This window comes from Aptenodytes patagonicus, chromosome 2 (genome assembly GCF_965638725.1).
Source record: "Aptenodytes patagonicus chromosome 2, bAptPat1.pri.cur, whole genome shotgun sequence".
Lineage (NCBI taxonomy): Eukaryota > Metazoa > Chordata > Aves > Sphenisciformes > Spheniscidae > Aptenodytes > Aptenodytes patagonicus.
Window position 1 is genome coordinate 86,307,700 of NC_134950.1, and position 20,348 is coordinate 86,328,047.

Here is a 20,348-nt window from a genome sequence, read left to right on the forward strand (position 1 = left end):
TCACCACAGGAGGACGGGACAGCGCTACAGTGCATGGCAGTGGGGAGTGAGACGATGTTGACAGTTACGTATGGGGATCATAGGAACTGGATGTACTGTGTGGAACTGGGGAACCATATTGGAGTATAAATTCCAAAAGAAAATGAACAGCAGGTACCTTTGCACTTAATTAGCTAAGGAATTATATTAACAAGGCCGGATAGTAGACACCTTACTAGCACAGAACAGAGTTAATGTCTACTTCTGGGATGTGAACTTACTTTTTCAGAACTAACTGGAGTATCTTCATACAACATTCCTATTTAAACATGGCTGTGTACTTTCATACAACGACATTGTACAAAGTGAGGCCAAACTAGTTATGCATATAAATAATTTCACATTATGTCGATATACTGCCATGAGACAACCAAGCCCAACAATCAAGCTTTATAAAAAATGTTTTAAGCCATGACTTGTATTTAAATTCTGCTTTATCCTGAAGAACTGAGCTACATGTATCAAACAACAAAATCTACAAATGGGGTATCAGGAAAAGCATTTCCTTGTAAAATTAGACTCTACACACAATAACTAAAGATCTCCTACACACTGTCCAATTGTAATCATTAGCACTTGATGTACAAAACATGTCAGTGGAAGCATCTGCCTAGTGTGATGATCTTGATGCAATCAGAATCTATTCATCCTAAACAAAGCAAAACATGCAGAATCTATTCATCCTAAACAAGATCAGAGAGAATCAATGAAAGAAAACTATACAGAAAATTCTGATGTAACTCAAGGCTGATAACAGTGTCATCAGTAGATGGAACATTTTCTATCAGATTACAGAAATAAATTTATGACTATGAAATTAGTCAGCCATCAACCAAGTGGATCCATCAGTGGTAAAACTAACAAGAACTGAGAGATGCTGATTATTGAAAAGCAAAAATCTTCCCATGCAGAGCATTGTCTGTCAGCTTACATTAAACAGATAGTTAATTTATAACTGGACTCTCTAAAGAAAGGAAATTTGTGGTGATGAAGAAAAAGAAATCAGTATTGTACAAGATGCACTGAATTAATTGATAAGCAAAATGTATTTAAGGTTTCAGGTTATTCTCCTGCTGAATTGACAACCTCTTGCCTACTCCTGAGACATACTACTGTGTTTTGCAAGCAGAATTTTTCAGCTATGTTTCCTATTCCAGAGATTATTATTACCATGTATTTCAGAACTGCAACCATCAGACTGATAAAGTTATGCAGTAATGTTTCATATTCTTCCTCCTAGACTTTTTGATATTTTGGAAAACTGTAGGTCTTCTGTTAGTAATTTCTTTGAAAGAAAGTCAGCTATATTTAGACTGAGTACAGAAAAAAACACAGTAAATTAATTTAAGCAGATATATTTACAACCTCTATTTCTAAGTTTTAAATAGATTTTTAGTGTTCCTTTAAGGGGGACAAATCCTGCATACCTTACTCCATATGCATCTCTAATGAACACTGATCTACCAAAGCCAGAAAGATCTTTTAAATATATACAATAAAGAATATGTCTAAATAAAACAAATAATAAAAGCATCAATCAGATGTGCTTCCCAGCATGTTGTCAAGTAAAGTAGTCATACAGTTAGATTCAAAATTCACCGGTATGGTAACGGAGAAAAGGAAACTAACCAAAAGAAAGTCTGCAGTTTAGCTGAGGCTCAGCCTGTCCCAAGGGTTATACACTTGATATATGCAGTTTTGGTTAGCACTTCCTTTGAATTCAATTCTGAATGTGACAAGCCTCAGTAAGTCTCATTTAGCATTCCATCTAATAAGGAAATTGAAAAGAAATTTAACTGAAAATCATGGCATACAAAGAAAAGAGAAGAAAAATAAACAATGAAGTTATTTCTATTAGTGCAGTACTCATGTATTATTGTAATAGTTCATGATGCTAAGATGGCTTGATTTTAGATCATCTATACTTTTGTTCTGTATTACTAACATATAGCTACCGCTCTTTTGCAAAGGGTTTAAATTATGCTTGTTGAAAAGGAGTAAAAAAGCAATGTCACAGTCATAACTGTGGTATAGGAATCCTATGTAAGGAAAGAGAAAGCCGATGTTTGTACTTTACAAGACTTGTTCTAGGATTAGTACTTTCTGTTAAAAATGATAAATGTTAAAATACATTTTTTTATTTTGCTTTGTTAAATAATGAGTTTTCATTAAATGTGAAATGATGTTTTGTAGTTTTCAATGTTATTTTTTGCAATTAGAATCCCTTAAAATGTATAGAATATAACCTGAACATTTTCTATTTCTTCCATTTCTGAAAAAAATATTAATACAGATCAAGAAATATATGTCCCAACATACAGTTCTGCCTTCCAGTCAGTTTAATATCCAAAACCTTCCATTCAAAATAAAAGATGCCAATTCTTGAAACCTGATGTGTAGGGATCCATTTGTCTCTGAGTTTACAGGAAACTTAGGACATTTTTTCTACCTTAACTATTTTAGATGCTATATTTGTTCAAAGATATGCCTTACCTTTTGCCCTTCCAATAGTTAGGAAGTATTAAATAGAGTGGTGGATGCAATGACAATTCTGTGGAACATAAAACCAAATATACTTTATTTAAGGCTGTGTTTCAAAGGCTTTATGTTTTTATGTGTTTGTGAGGCACAGAAAAAATATTCATTTCTGCAACACTTTTAATAAGCCTTCTTACTGCTTGAACAGATTTTACATAACGTGTACTGCCAGGGAGCTTTTCTTTTCCCCGGAGATTTGTGATCTCTATTATTGCTTATAAATCTTCTCATTCAAACAACTTAATGCATTTCCCAGTGGATGATGTACCTATAGCTACCAGTCCATTATGTTCTACAAGGGCTCACACAATGTCTGAGTCCAGATTACAATATTCTTATTGGCCTCGAGCCAATGTGCAAAGGAAAGCAGGTTTAGCTATGCAATTACATTCCAGAAGACTTTTAAATAAATTGTCAACTGAATTCAGAATTCCTACAAGACTCCAGCTGCTGTGTCAGATCAATGTGCACCCAATGAGCTGGATAGAAATGAACTTCCTGTTAGTGGTCATATTAAGATATTCTAAGAGTATTCTAGCATATACTTTTCACATATGCATGTGAGAACATTCAGTTTGACATCAACATCGACAATTCATTTAACTAGGATAAAGGCAGACTCCACCATAGCTCAAAAACAGGGAGAAACAGCTTAGTTTTTTACTATCTGTAATGTAAAAAGTGATCTTAAAAGTTCGCATGGGTATAGAGAAAGAATCAGAAGAAAAAAATCGATAGATGTGTATGGAAGAAGCCAAAGACATGCTGTATTCAATCTTTTAATGTTTGTCGTCTACCATGGGAACAACATAATTCACTTGTGGGATCAAAATCACACAGTTATTGAAATATACATTCAAAAAGGACTGGAGAATAACCCACATGTGACGAGTATTCCTTTGTCACCCATCTCACTTTTACTCAGTATTTAATTCAAAGAAATCTTCACTGTTTTCAATATTCTAGCTATGCCATCTCTGTGCTTCATCTGAAAACACTGGAAAACTGAAAAATATTGGTGAATCCAGACACTTCCCAAGCTGGCTTCTCCCCATGAACTTGAATACCAACTGGATTTCACTAATAGCTTCTTACTTCACTGAAAATCAACACGATTTTCAAATCAGTTATATGCTGAAATTGTACATACTCTGAGGAAACCTGGGTGGATTGTCGTTGACGTCAGTGAGTGTGATATTTACAGTTGTTGACCCTGACAGCCCTCCGACCTGCCCAGCCATATCTTTGGCTTGAATGACAACGGAATAATGCTCTCTGGCTTCCCTGTCCATGTTGTGCAAGGCAGTCCTGATGACTCCTGTGATGGAAAGAAAACAAACAAACAAACAAGAGAAAGATCAGGATTAGATCAGGATTAGCTTGTTTGAGCAAGAAGAAAGGCTGGGCATAACCTTTCTTTTCAGGAAAGGTGGAGCATGGCAGATATTCTGGAAATGCAAGGCTTTTCTACAATCAAAATAAGCTGGCTTTAGTTGTTTGTGTATATATAAATAATATATATTTATTGTGTATATATATATAAAAAACACAATGCCAGATGCTGCTAGACAATCAACTTGCTTGAGGATATGAAGAAATTAAAATCATATATATTAAAACAACTCATATTAATAAATAATTAATCCAGCTTATATAACATTCCTAGCCAAAAGGTACATTGCCAAAACTCCAGTGTTTTCTCACATATTATAACTGTTTAAATAGCTACTTAATAGGAATATTAATGAATGGGAACTCTTACCCCACTGAAGAAGACACTAATTCCTTTTTAAGAAAAGTTAATTTCTGAATTAAAATATGACATACCTCTTAAATCTACCCAAAAGCTAAACTTTCTTAGTTGACAAATCTCAAAAAACTATACTTTCTTATCTGATACATGTCAATCATATACATTTATGTTCATAATTGTGACTTACCTAATACTTGCCTGTAAAGTGAAAGATGAGCTACTATTGTTTTTACTACAGTACAGAGAGAAAACCAAAATTGAGTGATCCTAAAATTCTATTTATTTATATCCATCACCATCATAAATTTTTTTAACGTTTAGTCAATTACACATGCAGAAGCAAAGATTACAACAACGGAGGAACAGTCAACTCTGTAGGCTCAGTTTCAGTTAAGGGACATTTTTCACTTATGATGATGCCTGTAAATTAGGCCCTGCTAATTTCTTTGATCACAGGCTGACAGAAACCTCATGGAGTTCAGTAAAGGGAAACGTCAAGTCCTGTGCCAGGGAACCAGGACATGCTGTGGACAGACTAGCTGGGAAGCAGCTTTTCAGAAAAGGATCTAGGGGGTCCTCAAGTTGGACACGAGCCAGCGATGTGCCCTTGCAGCAAACAAGGCCAACAGCATCCCAGGCTGCATTATGAAAAGTGCTGCCAGCAGGTCAAGGGAGGGGATCCTTCTCCTCTGCTCACCGCTGGTGAGGCCACATCTGGAGTGCTGGGTCCAGTTCTGGGCTCACCAGTACATAAAAGACGTTGATAGACTGGAGTGAGTGACATAGAAATAAATAAATAAATATGTGAAATGCTAAATTTATTAACATTAAATTTTGAAAAAACTAAATTTTTGGCATAACTTGGTTTTGGACTCTTAAACTGAGTGGCTGTTATAACTAGTAAGAAAATATACCATAGCATGATCAGGTGTTGCTTCTGGGTAAATTTTAAACATATAATAGCCATTAACACAAAGCAACTTAGGAAGGAGAGCCTTGCTCTCCTAGACAATCTGCTGTACAGCATGATTCTTAAGATTTTTGATTCCCACAGTCTCAGATGATGCAAAAAGTGACTTCCAGAGCACTACTTTTCTTGTACTTTAAAATTACTTTCTTTGCATTTCTTCAGTAAAGCCATTTACATATGAAATGGAAATTTTCATGTAGCTTATACCATTGTTTCCATTCTATTCTGAATGTAAACCACACGTAAATAAGTAGAACTATCCACAAAGAATAATATTCTAAAGTATCCATGAAGATTCAGAATGATTTTAAGAAAGTATTGCGCTGTAAATTCCTTTTCATCAGAAGCGTAGATTCTGGACAAGCTGGCTAAAAATCGTATACCAGTCTGTTTTAGTTCATCAGTGTTTTTTCCTTTAAATGATACAGTTAGAAGCAGATCTTTTTTCACAAATTTCACCATGAAATACTGAAATTAACCACAATTTATACATACTATACATATACATACTATAACAGAAAGGAGACATTTTATCCAAATGGAGACATTTGGATAAAAGGAACTGATATAACTTAAATATGCAGTTTCATCAAAATCAATATAGTTCACAAAATCTGGTACTACCATTCTGAAAATTCATTTTACTGAAAAATAGGAAGATAGAAAAGTATTAAAATTAAAAATGTCCTGCTTGGACAGTTTTCAAAGAAATTGCTTCAGTTCTTCACATTGAAACCAAATTTATTGGAACATTTAATATTTATGTATATGCATGGAGGAAGTATGGAATTTAAAAAAAAAAAAAAAATCCTTCCATTTCAATTTGAAAAAGACTAAATTTTACACAGTGGAACATCTGTCTTCTGTACAATCCTCATAAATACACTAGCCACTTACATTAAACTAATTGAAAAAAAACAGAAATTCCTCTGAATTACAATTACTTTCCTCTTCCTTTTTGCTTCAAGGGGTGTGGTACTGAATCAATGCTTGTAGACAGTTAATAAGGATTTGTGGATGACTAATCATTTGTTCTCTCCTACTTGCATTAGATTCCTCTTTTCTGAAAACTGAGTAAATGAAAATGGGCAAGTTTTTAATTCCAAAAATTTGTATCCAGAGTTTAGAATAAGAAAACTGGTTTTAATTTTGGGATATGCTGAAGGACAGGAGATAAGGGAAGATTTAGTTCTTTTTCTTTTCTTGGTTGCCTATACATAGATACATCCTAAAATTATATCATCAGTATGAGGTATGTAACTACCGTGAGGACCTTGATGTTCTGTTCTTGTCACTAGCAGCTCCACCAACTGTTCTGGCACTATAGCACTAAAATCATACATAATTTCAAATTTCTCTAATGAGCCCAAAAGGTGTAAGGAGAACTTTCTTGGTTGCCTTTTCCGATAAGGTAATATGAAATGCTCCAGCAGTTCCTTTTAAAGTAGGAATTGCCCCTGAGTATCTTCAGTATACTTGGCAGGGGGTCCTACACATCCCACAAGAAGACAGGAAGTTCATATTAAGGAAGACATCTCCCTGTCTAAAACCGTGAGGAAAGAAACTGAAAAAGAAAACTACCACAGGCTTTTTAAATTTAAACACAGCCTTAATTTTGCCTCATATTTGTTAGGCAGCACTGCTACCCTGTTAACTGAGTACTTTTCAGCTATGTATCTAATATTTATTCATCTTTACTAAGAAAGGAAAGCAAGAAAAAAAAAAAAAAGCAAGATGTAGACATCATTACACGAACACCCCACCCTGTTTCTGGTATTAAGTGAAGAATTTTTACAGAAGTTTGACTGCTATGTCAAAAATCATGTACAACATGTAGAGGTTTAGATCTATTGGAATGGAACTGAGAAGGACACACAGCTCTGGACCTCTGGCCTGCTGAGTCTATTCATACCTATTTCCATCTTAAAATTATGTGAGATGTATTCTCCCATGTGGAAAGCTCTCCCAGAACACACTTTTTCTTCTAACTTGTTGTCTAAATTTATTAACCTCTAAATCACACCAATTTTTGTTTTTTTTCTCTGACAATTTCTAGTCTTGGAAAGCACATTTTCCAATTTGAATTTATCTTCCTTGACCATGGATGACCAGAAACCTACCTACATTCCAGATGAGATTTTATCACCACCTTTTCTAATTACAACTTTTTTTTTATTTATTTTTTTTCCCAGATTACATCACACTGGTGATTCATCTATGATTGACTAATATACCCAGGACATTCTCCTCCAATGACACTTCCAAATTAATGAGACCAGAGTTACTGTAGAATCATAGGATATCTCGAGCTGGAAGGGACCCATAAGGATCATTGAGTCCAACTCCCTGCACCTCACAGGACTAATTAAAACTAAACAATATGACTAAAAGCATCATCCAGATAGTCTTACAATTAGTCCTGCAACATGGCCTTTACTAGAGAATACTGTTAAATTTCATTATGTTCTTCCTCTTGCCCTCAAAGATATAAGCTTCTTCCTCTGTACTGACGGTTCCTCACAACTTTTTGCAATCAGGAAATTTCTTCATGAAGGTCCTGCATTTATTCTCAAAACATCAGACAAAACTGGCCGAGAAGAACATTGAGATGAAAGATTGGTATGTCTACTACTGTGAATAGCTCCTTTTCTTTCCTTTCACCCAACGCCTCCGGATTTGAGAAAGCCCTGAAAATAGGTTTATTTTTGGCAAGTTATACTTCCTTCTCCACTCAGGCTCTCTGAATTTATTCCTGATACTGAACTGCAGTCAATTCCTTTTTTTTTCCCCCCAACTTTTTTTTGAAATACTTCTATGCTCTGCGGCATCTGACTGTGTTATGTTGCCTTTTTTAGCATTCTGTGAAGAACCATTTTACTTGCATGTAAGAAGAGCTACAACAGAAGGCTCAGCTGTAACTGAGACTGTAAAAATCAAGGCTTTTTAACTCAAGTGTAGACAATTATTAAGAAAATGTCTGTCACAGCCAAGTACCTAACTGTGCATTTACCAAAGTATTTAACTATGTTCCTACCTGACAGTCTGGTACACTTGAAGTAATTTATCTTATTACTTATACAAAATAAGAACTTATTTTAGATTCAGTAACCACTGCAGAATTTTAGTCAGCTTTATCTTACAGCCTACTCCTGCATGATGTGTGAATGGAACCTTCTCAGAATAAACCATGGTTCATTTTAACATTTTGAGCTCAAAGGTTTTCTATCTAGTGGGGAAAAAAAAAACAACAAAACAACTCCACTTTCATGACAAAATAGTTTGTCATGGGAAAGTTAATTTTTTTTGTTTGGAAAATTTCCATTCTGTTGTTGGATCATGAGCCTGGTCACTAGAGATTTTATGAAGGGCCAGTAGGTCATACTAGATCCCCCATATTCTACTTTCTTATATATCTGTCTTGTCATGACCACAACCACTAAATGGTTCAAAATAATTTTAAATATCTATTTAATAACTAATTAAATATGTGATTTTACTAATTATTGAGGGAAGTGAACTGTTGCAGATGGTAATTTCATTAATATTATTTTTATTTTGTGACTAAAAGCTCTATTTTTATAACTTTTTTGTTTTAGGATATGTATTTAGCTTATTTTACTGTAACTTAATATTCTGAATATATTGTATATATTAAAATACATTTCAAAATCTAATATTATTCCACCTTGATAGAATTAGACACATACCTTTTAAGAGAAAGAAGTATGGTTTTTGTGGGTTTTGCATTTTAAGACAAATGCTGAGCAAGTACAAGTCAGCAGGTGCATTTCTTTTTTCTTAAAACTTCAGAATGAACTTCAAATTTAAAACTCCCAATAGACTTTCACTTGGATTTGTGATTTAGTTCAAACTATAACTGTAAACAAAATGTGCAATACAGATATTATGGTCATACTCCACATTCTGAATGGTTCTATAACATAGATATTTTTAATCTAGGTCTTTGAGTCAGACCTACTTTACATAACTAAAATTATACATTTTGCTCCTTTACAGGGACATCACTAGACACTTCATGGCTAAAAGTCAAAGAAACAACAATTAGTGGTCAGTTTTCTTCTATGATCATGATTATAGTACTGAAAGACACTATGCCTTTTCTTAAGGAAAATTATCATTGAAATAAAATACATGAATCCAACATTGAAAGAAAACTGCTGTAATAAAATAGAAATTGCTGAAAAAAGGGTATATTTTTAAAAGTAAATAGTAAGGCTTTTTAAATAAGTAGGTTAGAATACTGTTCATTTGGTATTAAAATAAGGGGGGATTAACCAGATTGATTATATTACAATGGATACCCCCAGGAAAAAAAAAAAAACAAACTATTCAATTTACTATTAGTAAATAAAGCCTTCTCAAAAATCTCGATGAGTAACAGCCTGAATTTACAAAATGAAGTCTTGTGCCGAAGCCTCCGGAATTAAGAAATCTGAAGAAAGCTTAACTGACTGGGTGGAAAATACGCTAATTTATGTGGCAATTGCATAGATGCCAAATGTAATCATAGCACCTTCCACTGTTTTCGTACTGCAAAGCATATTCAAATGAATTAAATTAAGAATTTGCTGCCATGCTGCCTCCCAGAAAGCAGACAAGAAACTCTAATCTGCCATATGCAATTGCTGCAAATCAAAGGAATATCTGTTATAGAAATACCATCGCAAGTGGCGACCCTATTTGAGCAGGAAGCTGCCATTTTTTCTCTTGCCAATAGTTAAAGCATATGTATATGGATGCCAGGTTTGCCAGCTCTGTTTCAGTTAGTATGGTTCAGGGTTTTTTAAAGTACATTTCTCTCAGCCTCTTGTAGGCTGGTTTAATCAGCAGGACATTATTATCATGGATGTTTTTACACTGAAGTGTTGTACTTGTCCCATTGTCTTCAGATTGCTGCTACTTCCAAATCACTATGCTATGGTGTCATGGTTTAACCGCAGCCAGCAACTAAGCACCACACAGCTGTTCACTCACTCCCCGCCCAGCAGGATGAGGGGAGGACCATTGGAAGGGCAAAAGTGAGAAAACTCATGGGTTGAGATAAGAACAGTTTAATAATGGAAATATAATAATAACAACAATAATGATAATAATAACAATAACAACAACAACTTGTAATGAAAAGGAAAATAACAAAGAGAGAGAAATAAAACCCAAGAGAGCCAAGTGATTCAAATGAAAACAATTGCTCACCACCAACCAACCGATGCTCAGCCAGTCCCTGAGAAGCAGCCCCCCCGGCCAACCTTCCCCCTAGTTTACCACTGAGTGTGACATCATAAGGTATGGAATATCCCTTTGGTCAGTTGGGGTCAGCTGTCCCAGCTGTGTCCCCTCCCAACTTCTTGTGCACCCCCAGCCTACTCGCTGGTGGGGTGGGGTGAGAAGCAGAAAAGGCCTTGACGCTGTGTAAGCACGGCTCAGCAGTAACTAAAACAGCCCTGTGTTATCAACACTGTTTCCGGCACAAATCCAAAACACAGCCCCATACTAGCTACTATGAAGAAAATTAACTCTACGCCAGCCAAAACCAGCACATATGGAAGAGCTATTTTCTGGATTTAGTGGTCGTGGATTGTTGGTTTATTCCACTGTGATTGTTGTCATTCCTGTAAACATCAACTTTTCACTTTGGCCTAGACAACCGCATCAAACTTTTCAGGTAATTTAGCATTTAAACAAAACTGACTTTTTTGGTGCAGATCTCATTATCTAATCACAACCCAAACTCTTTTAACCAACTTATGTCTGGTGTGACTCTATATGGCTGTAAAGGTACGGGTATCTTTTCATTTGTTCTGTTGAGCTGTACAGACATCGTTCTACTGTCTGAGGACCTCTGTGCAGGTTGGACCATAAACCTGAGTTTACATGCACAACTCAGTGGTATCTGGCAGGCTGTATGGCTGCAACTTGAAGTACTGTGTATAAACACTTTTTTCTGTTTTTAAAAGTAGCAGAGAAGAGTTAATCATGGTGAGTAAAATAGTTGTTAGCTTGTAGTACAGACAGGATGGAAATATGTTTTAACAGAAACAGTCAGTGGAAATGGAACAGAATGAGGTGGTGCTGTCATAGTAACAATAAAGTAAAATACAGAGTCATTAGATTGTAGGGTCCAGTAAGACATACAGCATCAATTCTTCAAATATTTTCTAGTCAAAGGAAACCAGCTTGCATAACCATCTACACAAAACAGGCATGAACTGGACTATAAGAAAACAGGTGGTCTTCAGCTTCCAAAAATATTTTCAGATTATCTAAAAGAAGTCAGTGGGGGGCAGCCACCACTTGGCAGCCTGAGAGGTGGGCAACAGAGTTACTGGCAGCCAGAAATCTGGCTGTTTCTTTTTCTATTTAACAAAGCAATATTTTTTCCCAAACACATTACTATCAAACACATTACATGGCTATACCACCTAATTAGGTACAGTGCTTGTAATCCATTCAAATCTTCAAAATTTAGACTCTTTTTAAGCAACAACCCTCACTTTGGAAAGAAATCTAAGTATAGCTTAGATTTTTAGTACAGTTTATGTAACCTGATGCATCCACAGTCAAAATACATTCTTTCAAAAAACTAAGGTATTCAAGCTTAATGGTGAATTCTTTATCTAATGGATTCACTGTTAAAAGCCAGATAGGACCACCAGACCTCCTGTAGAACTCAGGCCATTGACTGAACTAGCACTGTACTGAACCTAGCAGTTCAATTTTGGCTAAAGCACGTCCTCCTGAAAACATGCAAATTTGAACTGAAGTGATCAAGAGGTAGAAAATATCACCTATTTACTTGACTGAATATTCCAGTCATTAATCATATAAGTCAAAGGTCTGCCCTTTATTTGGTAGCGTGCACTTTCAATTTCAAACTTGTCGTGGTTTAAACTCAGTCGGCAACTGAGCACCACGCAGCCGCTCGCTCACTCCCCCCACCCCCGGTGGGATGGGGGAGAGAATTGGAAGAGCACAAGTGAGAAAACTCGTGGGTTGAGATAAAAACACTTTAATAATTGAAATAAAACAATAATAATAATAATATGATAATAATAATAATACACAAAGCAAGTGATGCACAGTGCAATCGCTCACCACCCGCCGACCGATGCCCAGCCAGTCCCCGAGCAGCGGCCCCCCCGGCCAGCTTTCCCCAGTTTATGTACTGAGCATGACGTCACATGGTATGGAATGTCCCTTTGGCCAGTTTGGCTGTGCCCCCTCCCAGCTTCTTGTGCACCTCCAGCCTTCTCAGTCGGTAGAGAACTAAAAAGTCCTTGGCTAGTGTAAGCATTACGTAGCAACAACTAGAACATCGGTGCGTTATCAACTTTGTTCTCATCCTAAATCCAAAACACAGCACTGTACCAGCTACTAGGAAGGAAATTAACTCTATCACTGCCAAAACCAGGACAAAACTATTGACTCTTGTTACCCTCTTTCAGACCGTTACTTCCCAGTATTTCTCCTTGTAAAGGTACTGCTATATTCTCATGAAGCTAACCTTTCTGATAAACTAAATAGTAAAAAACTTTTTACTGTAAAGCCTTTTCTCCCACTCATAGTGTTATTTGCTCCTTTCAGCTTTCCAAAATTTTGTAAAAATACAAATGAAATTAATATTGATATTTCAATAATACTACCCCCCCCCGCCCAGTACCAACCTCTGATGTAAATTTAACTTTTCTAGTCTTCTTACAACATATAAAGAATCTATTCAAGGGTTGTATTGGGCTTTTTTGGCTTATTACTGTTTTGGGAACTCATTTTGAGCTGCTTTACTCTTACTTTACATAGTTATGGTTCTCCTGGATACAGTCCCACCGTCCTCAGTTCTAACTGTAGGACTTTGCATTTATTGCATTGAGTGGCACAGGTTATCAAACAATTTGGGTTATTTTGACAGAATGTGCTGTTCTCATCTTTATTCATCATTCTGCCATTTTTGTGTCATCCAAAAATTTTATCAGCAGTAGTCTTATGTTTACTTTTAATCCACACAAAAAGAATCTGAATAGAGTTGGTCTTACAACAATCCCTGCAGAGACCTGGTGGAATCTCTTCCTTTTGTAAAGATTCTGCCTTGATGACAGTTTTTTGCTACCTCCCAGGTAGCCAGTTCATAGCCATTTAATATGTGCTTTGTTGCTACTACTTATTGCTATCTATTTAACTAGAATGGCATGTGACATGGCAGTTATCTTTTTCAATATAACTTGCCGTTTCATAAAATAAAGAAATCAGGTTTCTTTACTATGACCTATTTTCCAGAAAAACACATAGAAAGGCATTATTGCTATTTTTATTTTTTTTATTGGCTAAATTCTTTCTCAGCTCCTCTATTTTTCTTTTTTCTTTTGATTAAATTTGCCAGCCTCATGTTACAGATTTCGTTTTGCTTGGCCTTTTAGAAAACTGACACACATGTATATTCTTCAAATTTCCTTATCTACTTCTTTATTCAGGGAGAATCTATCACCCTTCCTAGTTTGGGGACTGGACAATAATTATAGTTCTCCATTAAACTAATCCTGTTTCTAGAAGAGTCAACATTTCAGGGTGAAAAATAGGAAAATTCTGCCAATTTTTTTGATGTGCAGATTCTGAAAAGAGTTCACAAAGGGGCTAATTCCTCCATTTTCAGAAATTGTTTATCAATATGTTATGTCTTGAAAACATGCAAGTTGTTTCTTTTGAAGTATAAATTGCAAGTAAGTTCCTAGGAATTTTCAGACAGCAAAATAGACTTAAACATTCTTTCAAGCAAATCCCCTGAGTGGTTTTGACGTCTCCTAAAGTTGCTTCTCCATTATTGAAGATTTTATTTTTTTCCACACAAAACTGTTGGAGATGAGGTATGGAGGAATAGAAGAAAGCCTTAAAGACATACTTTGTCTTGAATAAAAATATTCTTGTGTCTAGTAGCAACATGCCACTATGTATAGTTCTCTGCGTAAGTGTGCATGATGAAATAATTCAATTTATAACAGAAGACACTTCAATGGTTTTGCACTGACTCGTGTGATTTCCTTGGAACTGAATATGAATTAGTAGCATTTCTATAGTTTTGAAGAAACATACGGTTAGGAGCAAACAGGGCTAAATGGTCAAATTCTCCAACTTGAACAATACAGTGGTCAAACTCTGATGTGTTCCTGTTAATGCAGTAGGCATGTGCCTTGGGTAAAGCAGCATGAGGCAAGCCTACAGAAGTATGATGCTACTGTTGTGCTGAATTTTTTTTTTTTTTGACAATTCAGTTAAAAATGTATTTAAAAAACAAAGAAGAATCTGTATCCTAATTAGGGGGCGGGGGGGGGAAGATAATTGTTTGCTCAAAGCTGGTAACAAGTGACTGCTGGTTGTATAATGAAATATTTAAAGTATTATGTTCAAGATAGCTATGACACATGCCTAGATACAGATGATATACATGACTAACAGATAACTTAATGCTGCTTAGATATTGAGGACTTCTCCATAACAGATTTCTTGTCAGGTAGGCAAGCAGAGGAACCAAGCAAATGATGTGAGTGTGAAGATAAGGCAAGGACAAAGAATGCTGGAAGGGAGGAAGTTACTCATTAAGTGTGATTTCTTCAGATATAAACTTCTTACAGGTGTATTTAATCCTTGGTGAGAAGGAACAACCTTATGACATGAGACAAACAATTACGTAAAAAGCGGATGCATTCAGTAACCCCTGAACACAGCAGATGGGAATTAAGTACAGGAATCTTCTCAAAGGAAATCCCATTTGACAAGAGCTTAAAACTATCTGAAAACTCACTACTTATATTCACAATCTTGGAAATACCCTCTCTTAAAATAGAAATAGTATTGTCTGCCAGCATCAAACATTGCTTCTCGTAATATCACTTACCTTCCGACCTACATAAAAATATCTATAGTTTGAATGAAAATTACAAAATAATAGAGAGCTGAAGGTTAAAGCTGCTAATATTTCACTCATAATCCAAAGCTCCTTATTACTTCCTTCATAATGGTAAGAAAAATAAAGATGGAGCCACAGACTTGACCTCATATTTCTCATCTACTATTATTCAATTAGACCTTTATGCAAATTAAACTTTTTGTCTTTAATAAGTACATGATAATGTATCTAAATAATTGGGGATAATTAACATAGTTGCCCATTATGTTGAATAATATTGTGGTTTCTTTTCAAAGTAGATCACCTTGATAAGAGGGACAAGAAGAGAGACAATGACTATAGGTATGACAAAAATCTTTCAAATAGGGTCAAAATGGTGTCCGGCAAATTAAAAAACCGAAGGCAACATACAATCTTGAAAAGATTCCACATTTGGACAAAATTCCATGTGCTGACTAATTTAATTACAACTGACAGACAAGGTCAAGAGATATAATTCAGATTATCTGTTAGTAAGAAAGCTTGCTTAGCCAACAGACCAAGCATTTACATGGTTGGTGTGTTCTTTTCTCCCTGTGATACTTATACCTGTGAGCATTCCACTTAACCGCAATGCCTCATTGACCCATGCATAACACGTTAAGGATCTTATAGCAGTACAGCATAATTTATAATTGTTATAATTCATTTAGAGCACAACCTTACTCAGCATTTAAGTATGCTTATTTGTAAAGTGCAAATGAAATACAATGAGACTGGTGTCAATATGGAAATGTGAAACACTTTTTCCATGTATCCTAGGTACTTGAATTACAATAAAACCATTTCTGCTTGACATGTTATGATAGTGGCCATGCAAGCTAATGTCTGTTCAAAGCAAAATCAGCAAATTCAACAATCAGCAAAATACCATCAGCAAAAATTCTTCATTTTGGAAGGTGCTTTAGTGCTAGATTTAGTACATCAGAGTGTAAATATACATATATATATGTGTTACAACAACTATCTTACAAATATGATTAATTGGTTTCCTTACAGGTCCTTGAAAGAAAAATCCTAGAAACAAAATATTATTGTAATGTTTTCTGGAAAAAAACATTTTAACCATCAAAAATTTATAAATTCATTGAAACCTTAGTACTTGGAAGAAAATTGCAATCAGTTCACACAATGAAAAATACTTGTTCAAACTCCGCATAGGAGAAAAAATGTCTAAGAACTGCACTCTGGATAAACAGAATGCTGACCAAGGAACTACGGTAGATCACAAATAGGTATTTTTTAATGCTGAAAATGTGTATGTGGTGGCATTAACTTTACCACATTTTTCATAACTTTCTGACAGACACAAAAAAGGTGTTTATATAGATGTTATATAGATAAAATTTAAAGAAATCCTATAATAAAACTTCTGATATGTGCGTTCACAAATGTTATTTTCTTTCTTAGACCCAACACCCACAAAATCTTTGTCTATTAGGTGACATAATAGGTAGCTATTAACTTCTGTTGAGATTCAATCAGGATTTATTGACCTGAGAGTTAGATATTGATCTAGTCAGAGAAAAGATAAATTTCTACCTAGAGGTACAATAAATCTTACAGTTGGCTGAAAACAGAAGTCTGTGTTGTTCCATTGTTACAGGTGCACTGCTATCAAGAAATGACTACTGAATTAGTGAAGTGGTGTAGCTTGTTGAAAAGAGGCACCCTCACACTACGATAAATTAAAAGGCATCACAGTAAGGTCACACAAAACATAAAATATGACCACTCCATGACAGGACACAATTTTATAAAGTTGTTTCTCTTTTTGATTTGACTGAACACATTATTCTGCAAGGTGGTCAGCCTCTGCTGTACACATTAGGATTGAACACCTCTTGATTTGAAACTGAAGCTTGTCTGCATTTGAAATTATTCTGAATTTAGATAAAGCACAAATTTGAAAATACAAGTGCTGACTCTTAAAAGCTCTTACTGGAGCAAGACTTATTTAGGAATAACTCCACATATATCTTGTCATCAGCCCTGGGAAAGCCAGGACTTTGTCACATATCCCACCCACGGTGAGGAAAGTTATACAACTTTATGAACCAAGTCACAAGTACCACAAATTTTATATACCATATATTACAAACTTCTATGCTGGGTTGTGTAAAAAAGGAAAAAAAAAAAAAAAAATCAAAAGATCCTCTTTCCTTTTCCTCTTCCTACCTACCATTCTCATCTACAATCATTGAAAAATGCAAGAATAGCCTTTGTTTTGTACCTTCAGGTTTCAATTATTTCTCTGAGAAAATAGGGAAACCTATCAACTTACAACTTGATTTCCTTGATCAGTCAGCAACCAGCTTAAAAAACTACAATAATCTATGTGACCCCTTCGGATGAATGCAATATTTGTATAGTTGTATAACAAATATATAAAATGCGCCTTTTCAAGCTCAGTTTAAAACACAGCAATTTATTAAAGATTAAGTGAGCCTGTGTAACTGGGATCTTTCAAGTGTCTCAAACCTTTATACAATTTGGTTATGCATTGGCAACATAACATACTGTAATATTTCAAACTTGCACTGAACAAACATTAGCTGTTTAAATCTTCTAGACAATTTCCACAAGGAATTTTTTACTGACTGGAATGATATGCCAAAATGTTTTAGGTATCATTGAAAGACAGTATTGAAAAACAGCATGACCAAAGATGAAGAGTTGAAATACAGATTTTTTACAGACATAAATATTTTGGAAATTGTAACAAATGAAAAAAAAATGCTTGCAAATTTCCACCTACCTTTTTAAATAAGGTTTTCCTAAAAATTATATTTTCAATGAGTTTACTTGTCTGGATAATGAATTTGTGATCTACACAGGGCAAGAAAACAGACCAACAGCAGTGTCAGAGAGCTTTTTCCCTTCTCTAGGGTTCTACCTAGTGCAAAAACTTGCCTCATGAGGACCTGGAATGAATCAAAAAAGTGGACTTCAATACCCTCTGTCTGTCCTTTCTAAAGGACATAAAATTTTCTAAAATTATTTTTAATTCTCTATTTCATATAAAAAAACCCACAGTAGGATAATACAGACAAAAGATAATAGGGCTACCTTGATTTATTATTTGGTACAAAGAGTCAATGACTGTTTACCAAATGTATGTTCTAACTAATGATGTAAAGGTTCATTCAAACTTATTCAAATGAAGCTATGAAATTATCACTAGAAAATAAACTTTCAATAAAAACAAGCAAGGCTGCCTTCCTTAACATGGTTGACCTTAAATTAGACTATTACTTTCCAATGTGAATGACAAATAAAAAAATAAATTATTCACTCTTCTGCTAACATTTAGGAGGAGTAAGAATGCTTTTAAAAGTTCATAAGGAATTAGGTTGTCTATTTAAAATCCAGTCCTTCACTTTGTTTAAGTACCCGTCCCAAGGCTAAATTATTATTCTTGACCTAATTGTTCTTGAACACTACATCACGGGCTATATAAAACTACCTCCTGTTTCTAATTATTATGACAAAATAAAAGAGATTCAGAGCAGTATACCAGTTTTCACTCTGAATTTCTTTCACCATTTTTCTTAAACTAAATGAAACACATAAACTTATTTGCCCAGTGTTTTCTTTGTATATGTCCGTAGAGGAAGTCTTTCCTCTAGATTTAATCTACAATAGCAAGCATTTCTCTGTACGTGTAGCTCAGATTTCTAAATCTCCAGAATGGCCTGAGGTAATATGAAACAGTATACCTAAAGCAATTTACATGTACCTACACATACAGTATCTGATATGTAAATAAAAAAGAGCATTTCATCTCACGTACCAGGCAAGAACCTAAAAAAATCCATGGTATCTGGAGGCCAGCCATAGGGAATCCTAATTAGAGTGGACAGGAGCTTTCCTTGTGCAGAAAATTGCAGCAATTATGGCTTGCCATGTTTGGAACTGTCAAGTGTTTTTCTTGTCCACTCTTCTTAAGATTTTCTTAAAGTACATACATGATGAAGGTGAGCAGGACCTCACATTGTTGATCTTGATCTGGTATAAATCCACATACTTCAAATCAAGATAACGAAGCTATGCTGATTTACATTGGTAAAGAATCTTATTTTTTTTATTTTTAGGCAAAAAGCTTCTTACCACAATTAGGGCTAAGTTGTCAATCTAGTAATCTAGTTGAGGAGTTTTCGCTCTGCAGGTGTTAATGGAGAGGGGAGCTCATATCAGGGAAGATTGTCTTATATGAGCAAGGTTGCTGTTACAGCTCCTGAGAATCTGGCCAATAATTACACTTTGTTTGTACCATAATGTTTCTAAAATCACACCTGAAGAGTAAAATATACATTTGCGAATCTGCGTTTTAAGTTCAGGAATAGGAAACACAGACTGCATGCCTGTTTGGGCCATTCACTTCCTCTTAGGAACAGGCAATTCAATTCAAATCTCTCTACCTTTACTTCCAATCCTACATTTACTTTCATGTTTAAATTTTAGACAGTCCAGAGTCTTTTACCATGTTGTCTTACTGGCAAAGCCCAGCATAAGGGTGAAACCCATTATCTGCTACAGACACAAAGTGGTGCTCCAATATACAACAAGCAATGATTCTAGAAAGAGACTTTATAAGCGGTGTATTTCTGCTAATGAAACTCTCATCGAGAAATTTAGAACTGCATCTTCTGAGACAAGCTGTAAGTAAACTAACAGTGGGAGCGTAACTGAAAGAAAATTTTGACTCCTTAAAACTCAGCTATTGTAAATTAACCCAAACATTGAAAATGAAATAGTTCTAAGTCAGGGAATACCTACAAAGAAAAATGTATTTCCAGGAGCTAGTACAGTTATTTGTAAAACATCATAGAATCATAGAATAGTTTGGGTTGGAAAGGACCTCTAAAGGTCATCTAGTCCAACCCCCCCGCCGTGGGCAGGGACATCTTCAACTAGATCAGGTTGCTCAGAGCCCTGTCCAACCTGACCTTGACTGTTTCCAGGGATGGGGCATCCACCACCTCGCTGGGCAACCTGTGCCAGTGCTTCACCACCTTCAGCGTAAAAAATTTATTCCTTATATCTAGTCTGAATCTACCCCCCTTTAGCTTAAAGCCACTCCCCCTTGTCCTGTC

At 35.3% G+C, this 20,348-nt stretch overlaps 1 protein-coding gene across 2 annotated transcripts in view; it reads right to left on the bottom strand.

Moving 5' to 3' along the window:
• The window catches only part of CDH18 (cadherin 18), a 298,102-nt gene that overhangs the window by 69,521 nt on the left and 208,233 nt on the right, over positions 1–20,348 (bottom strand). For both annotated transcript variants that reach the window (XM_076330375.1, XM_076330374.1), the window contains exon 6: positions 3,728–3,895. In XM_076330375.1, the coding sequence (XP_076186490.1) occupies positions 3,728–3,895 (168 nt within the window). The remainder of the gene's footprint in view (positions 1–3,727; positions 3,896–20,348) is intronic.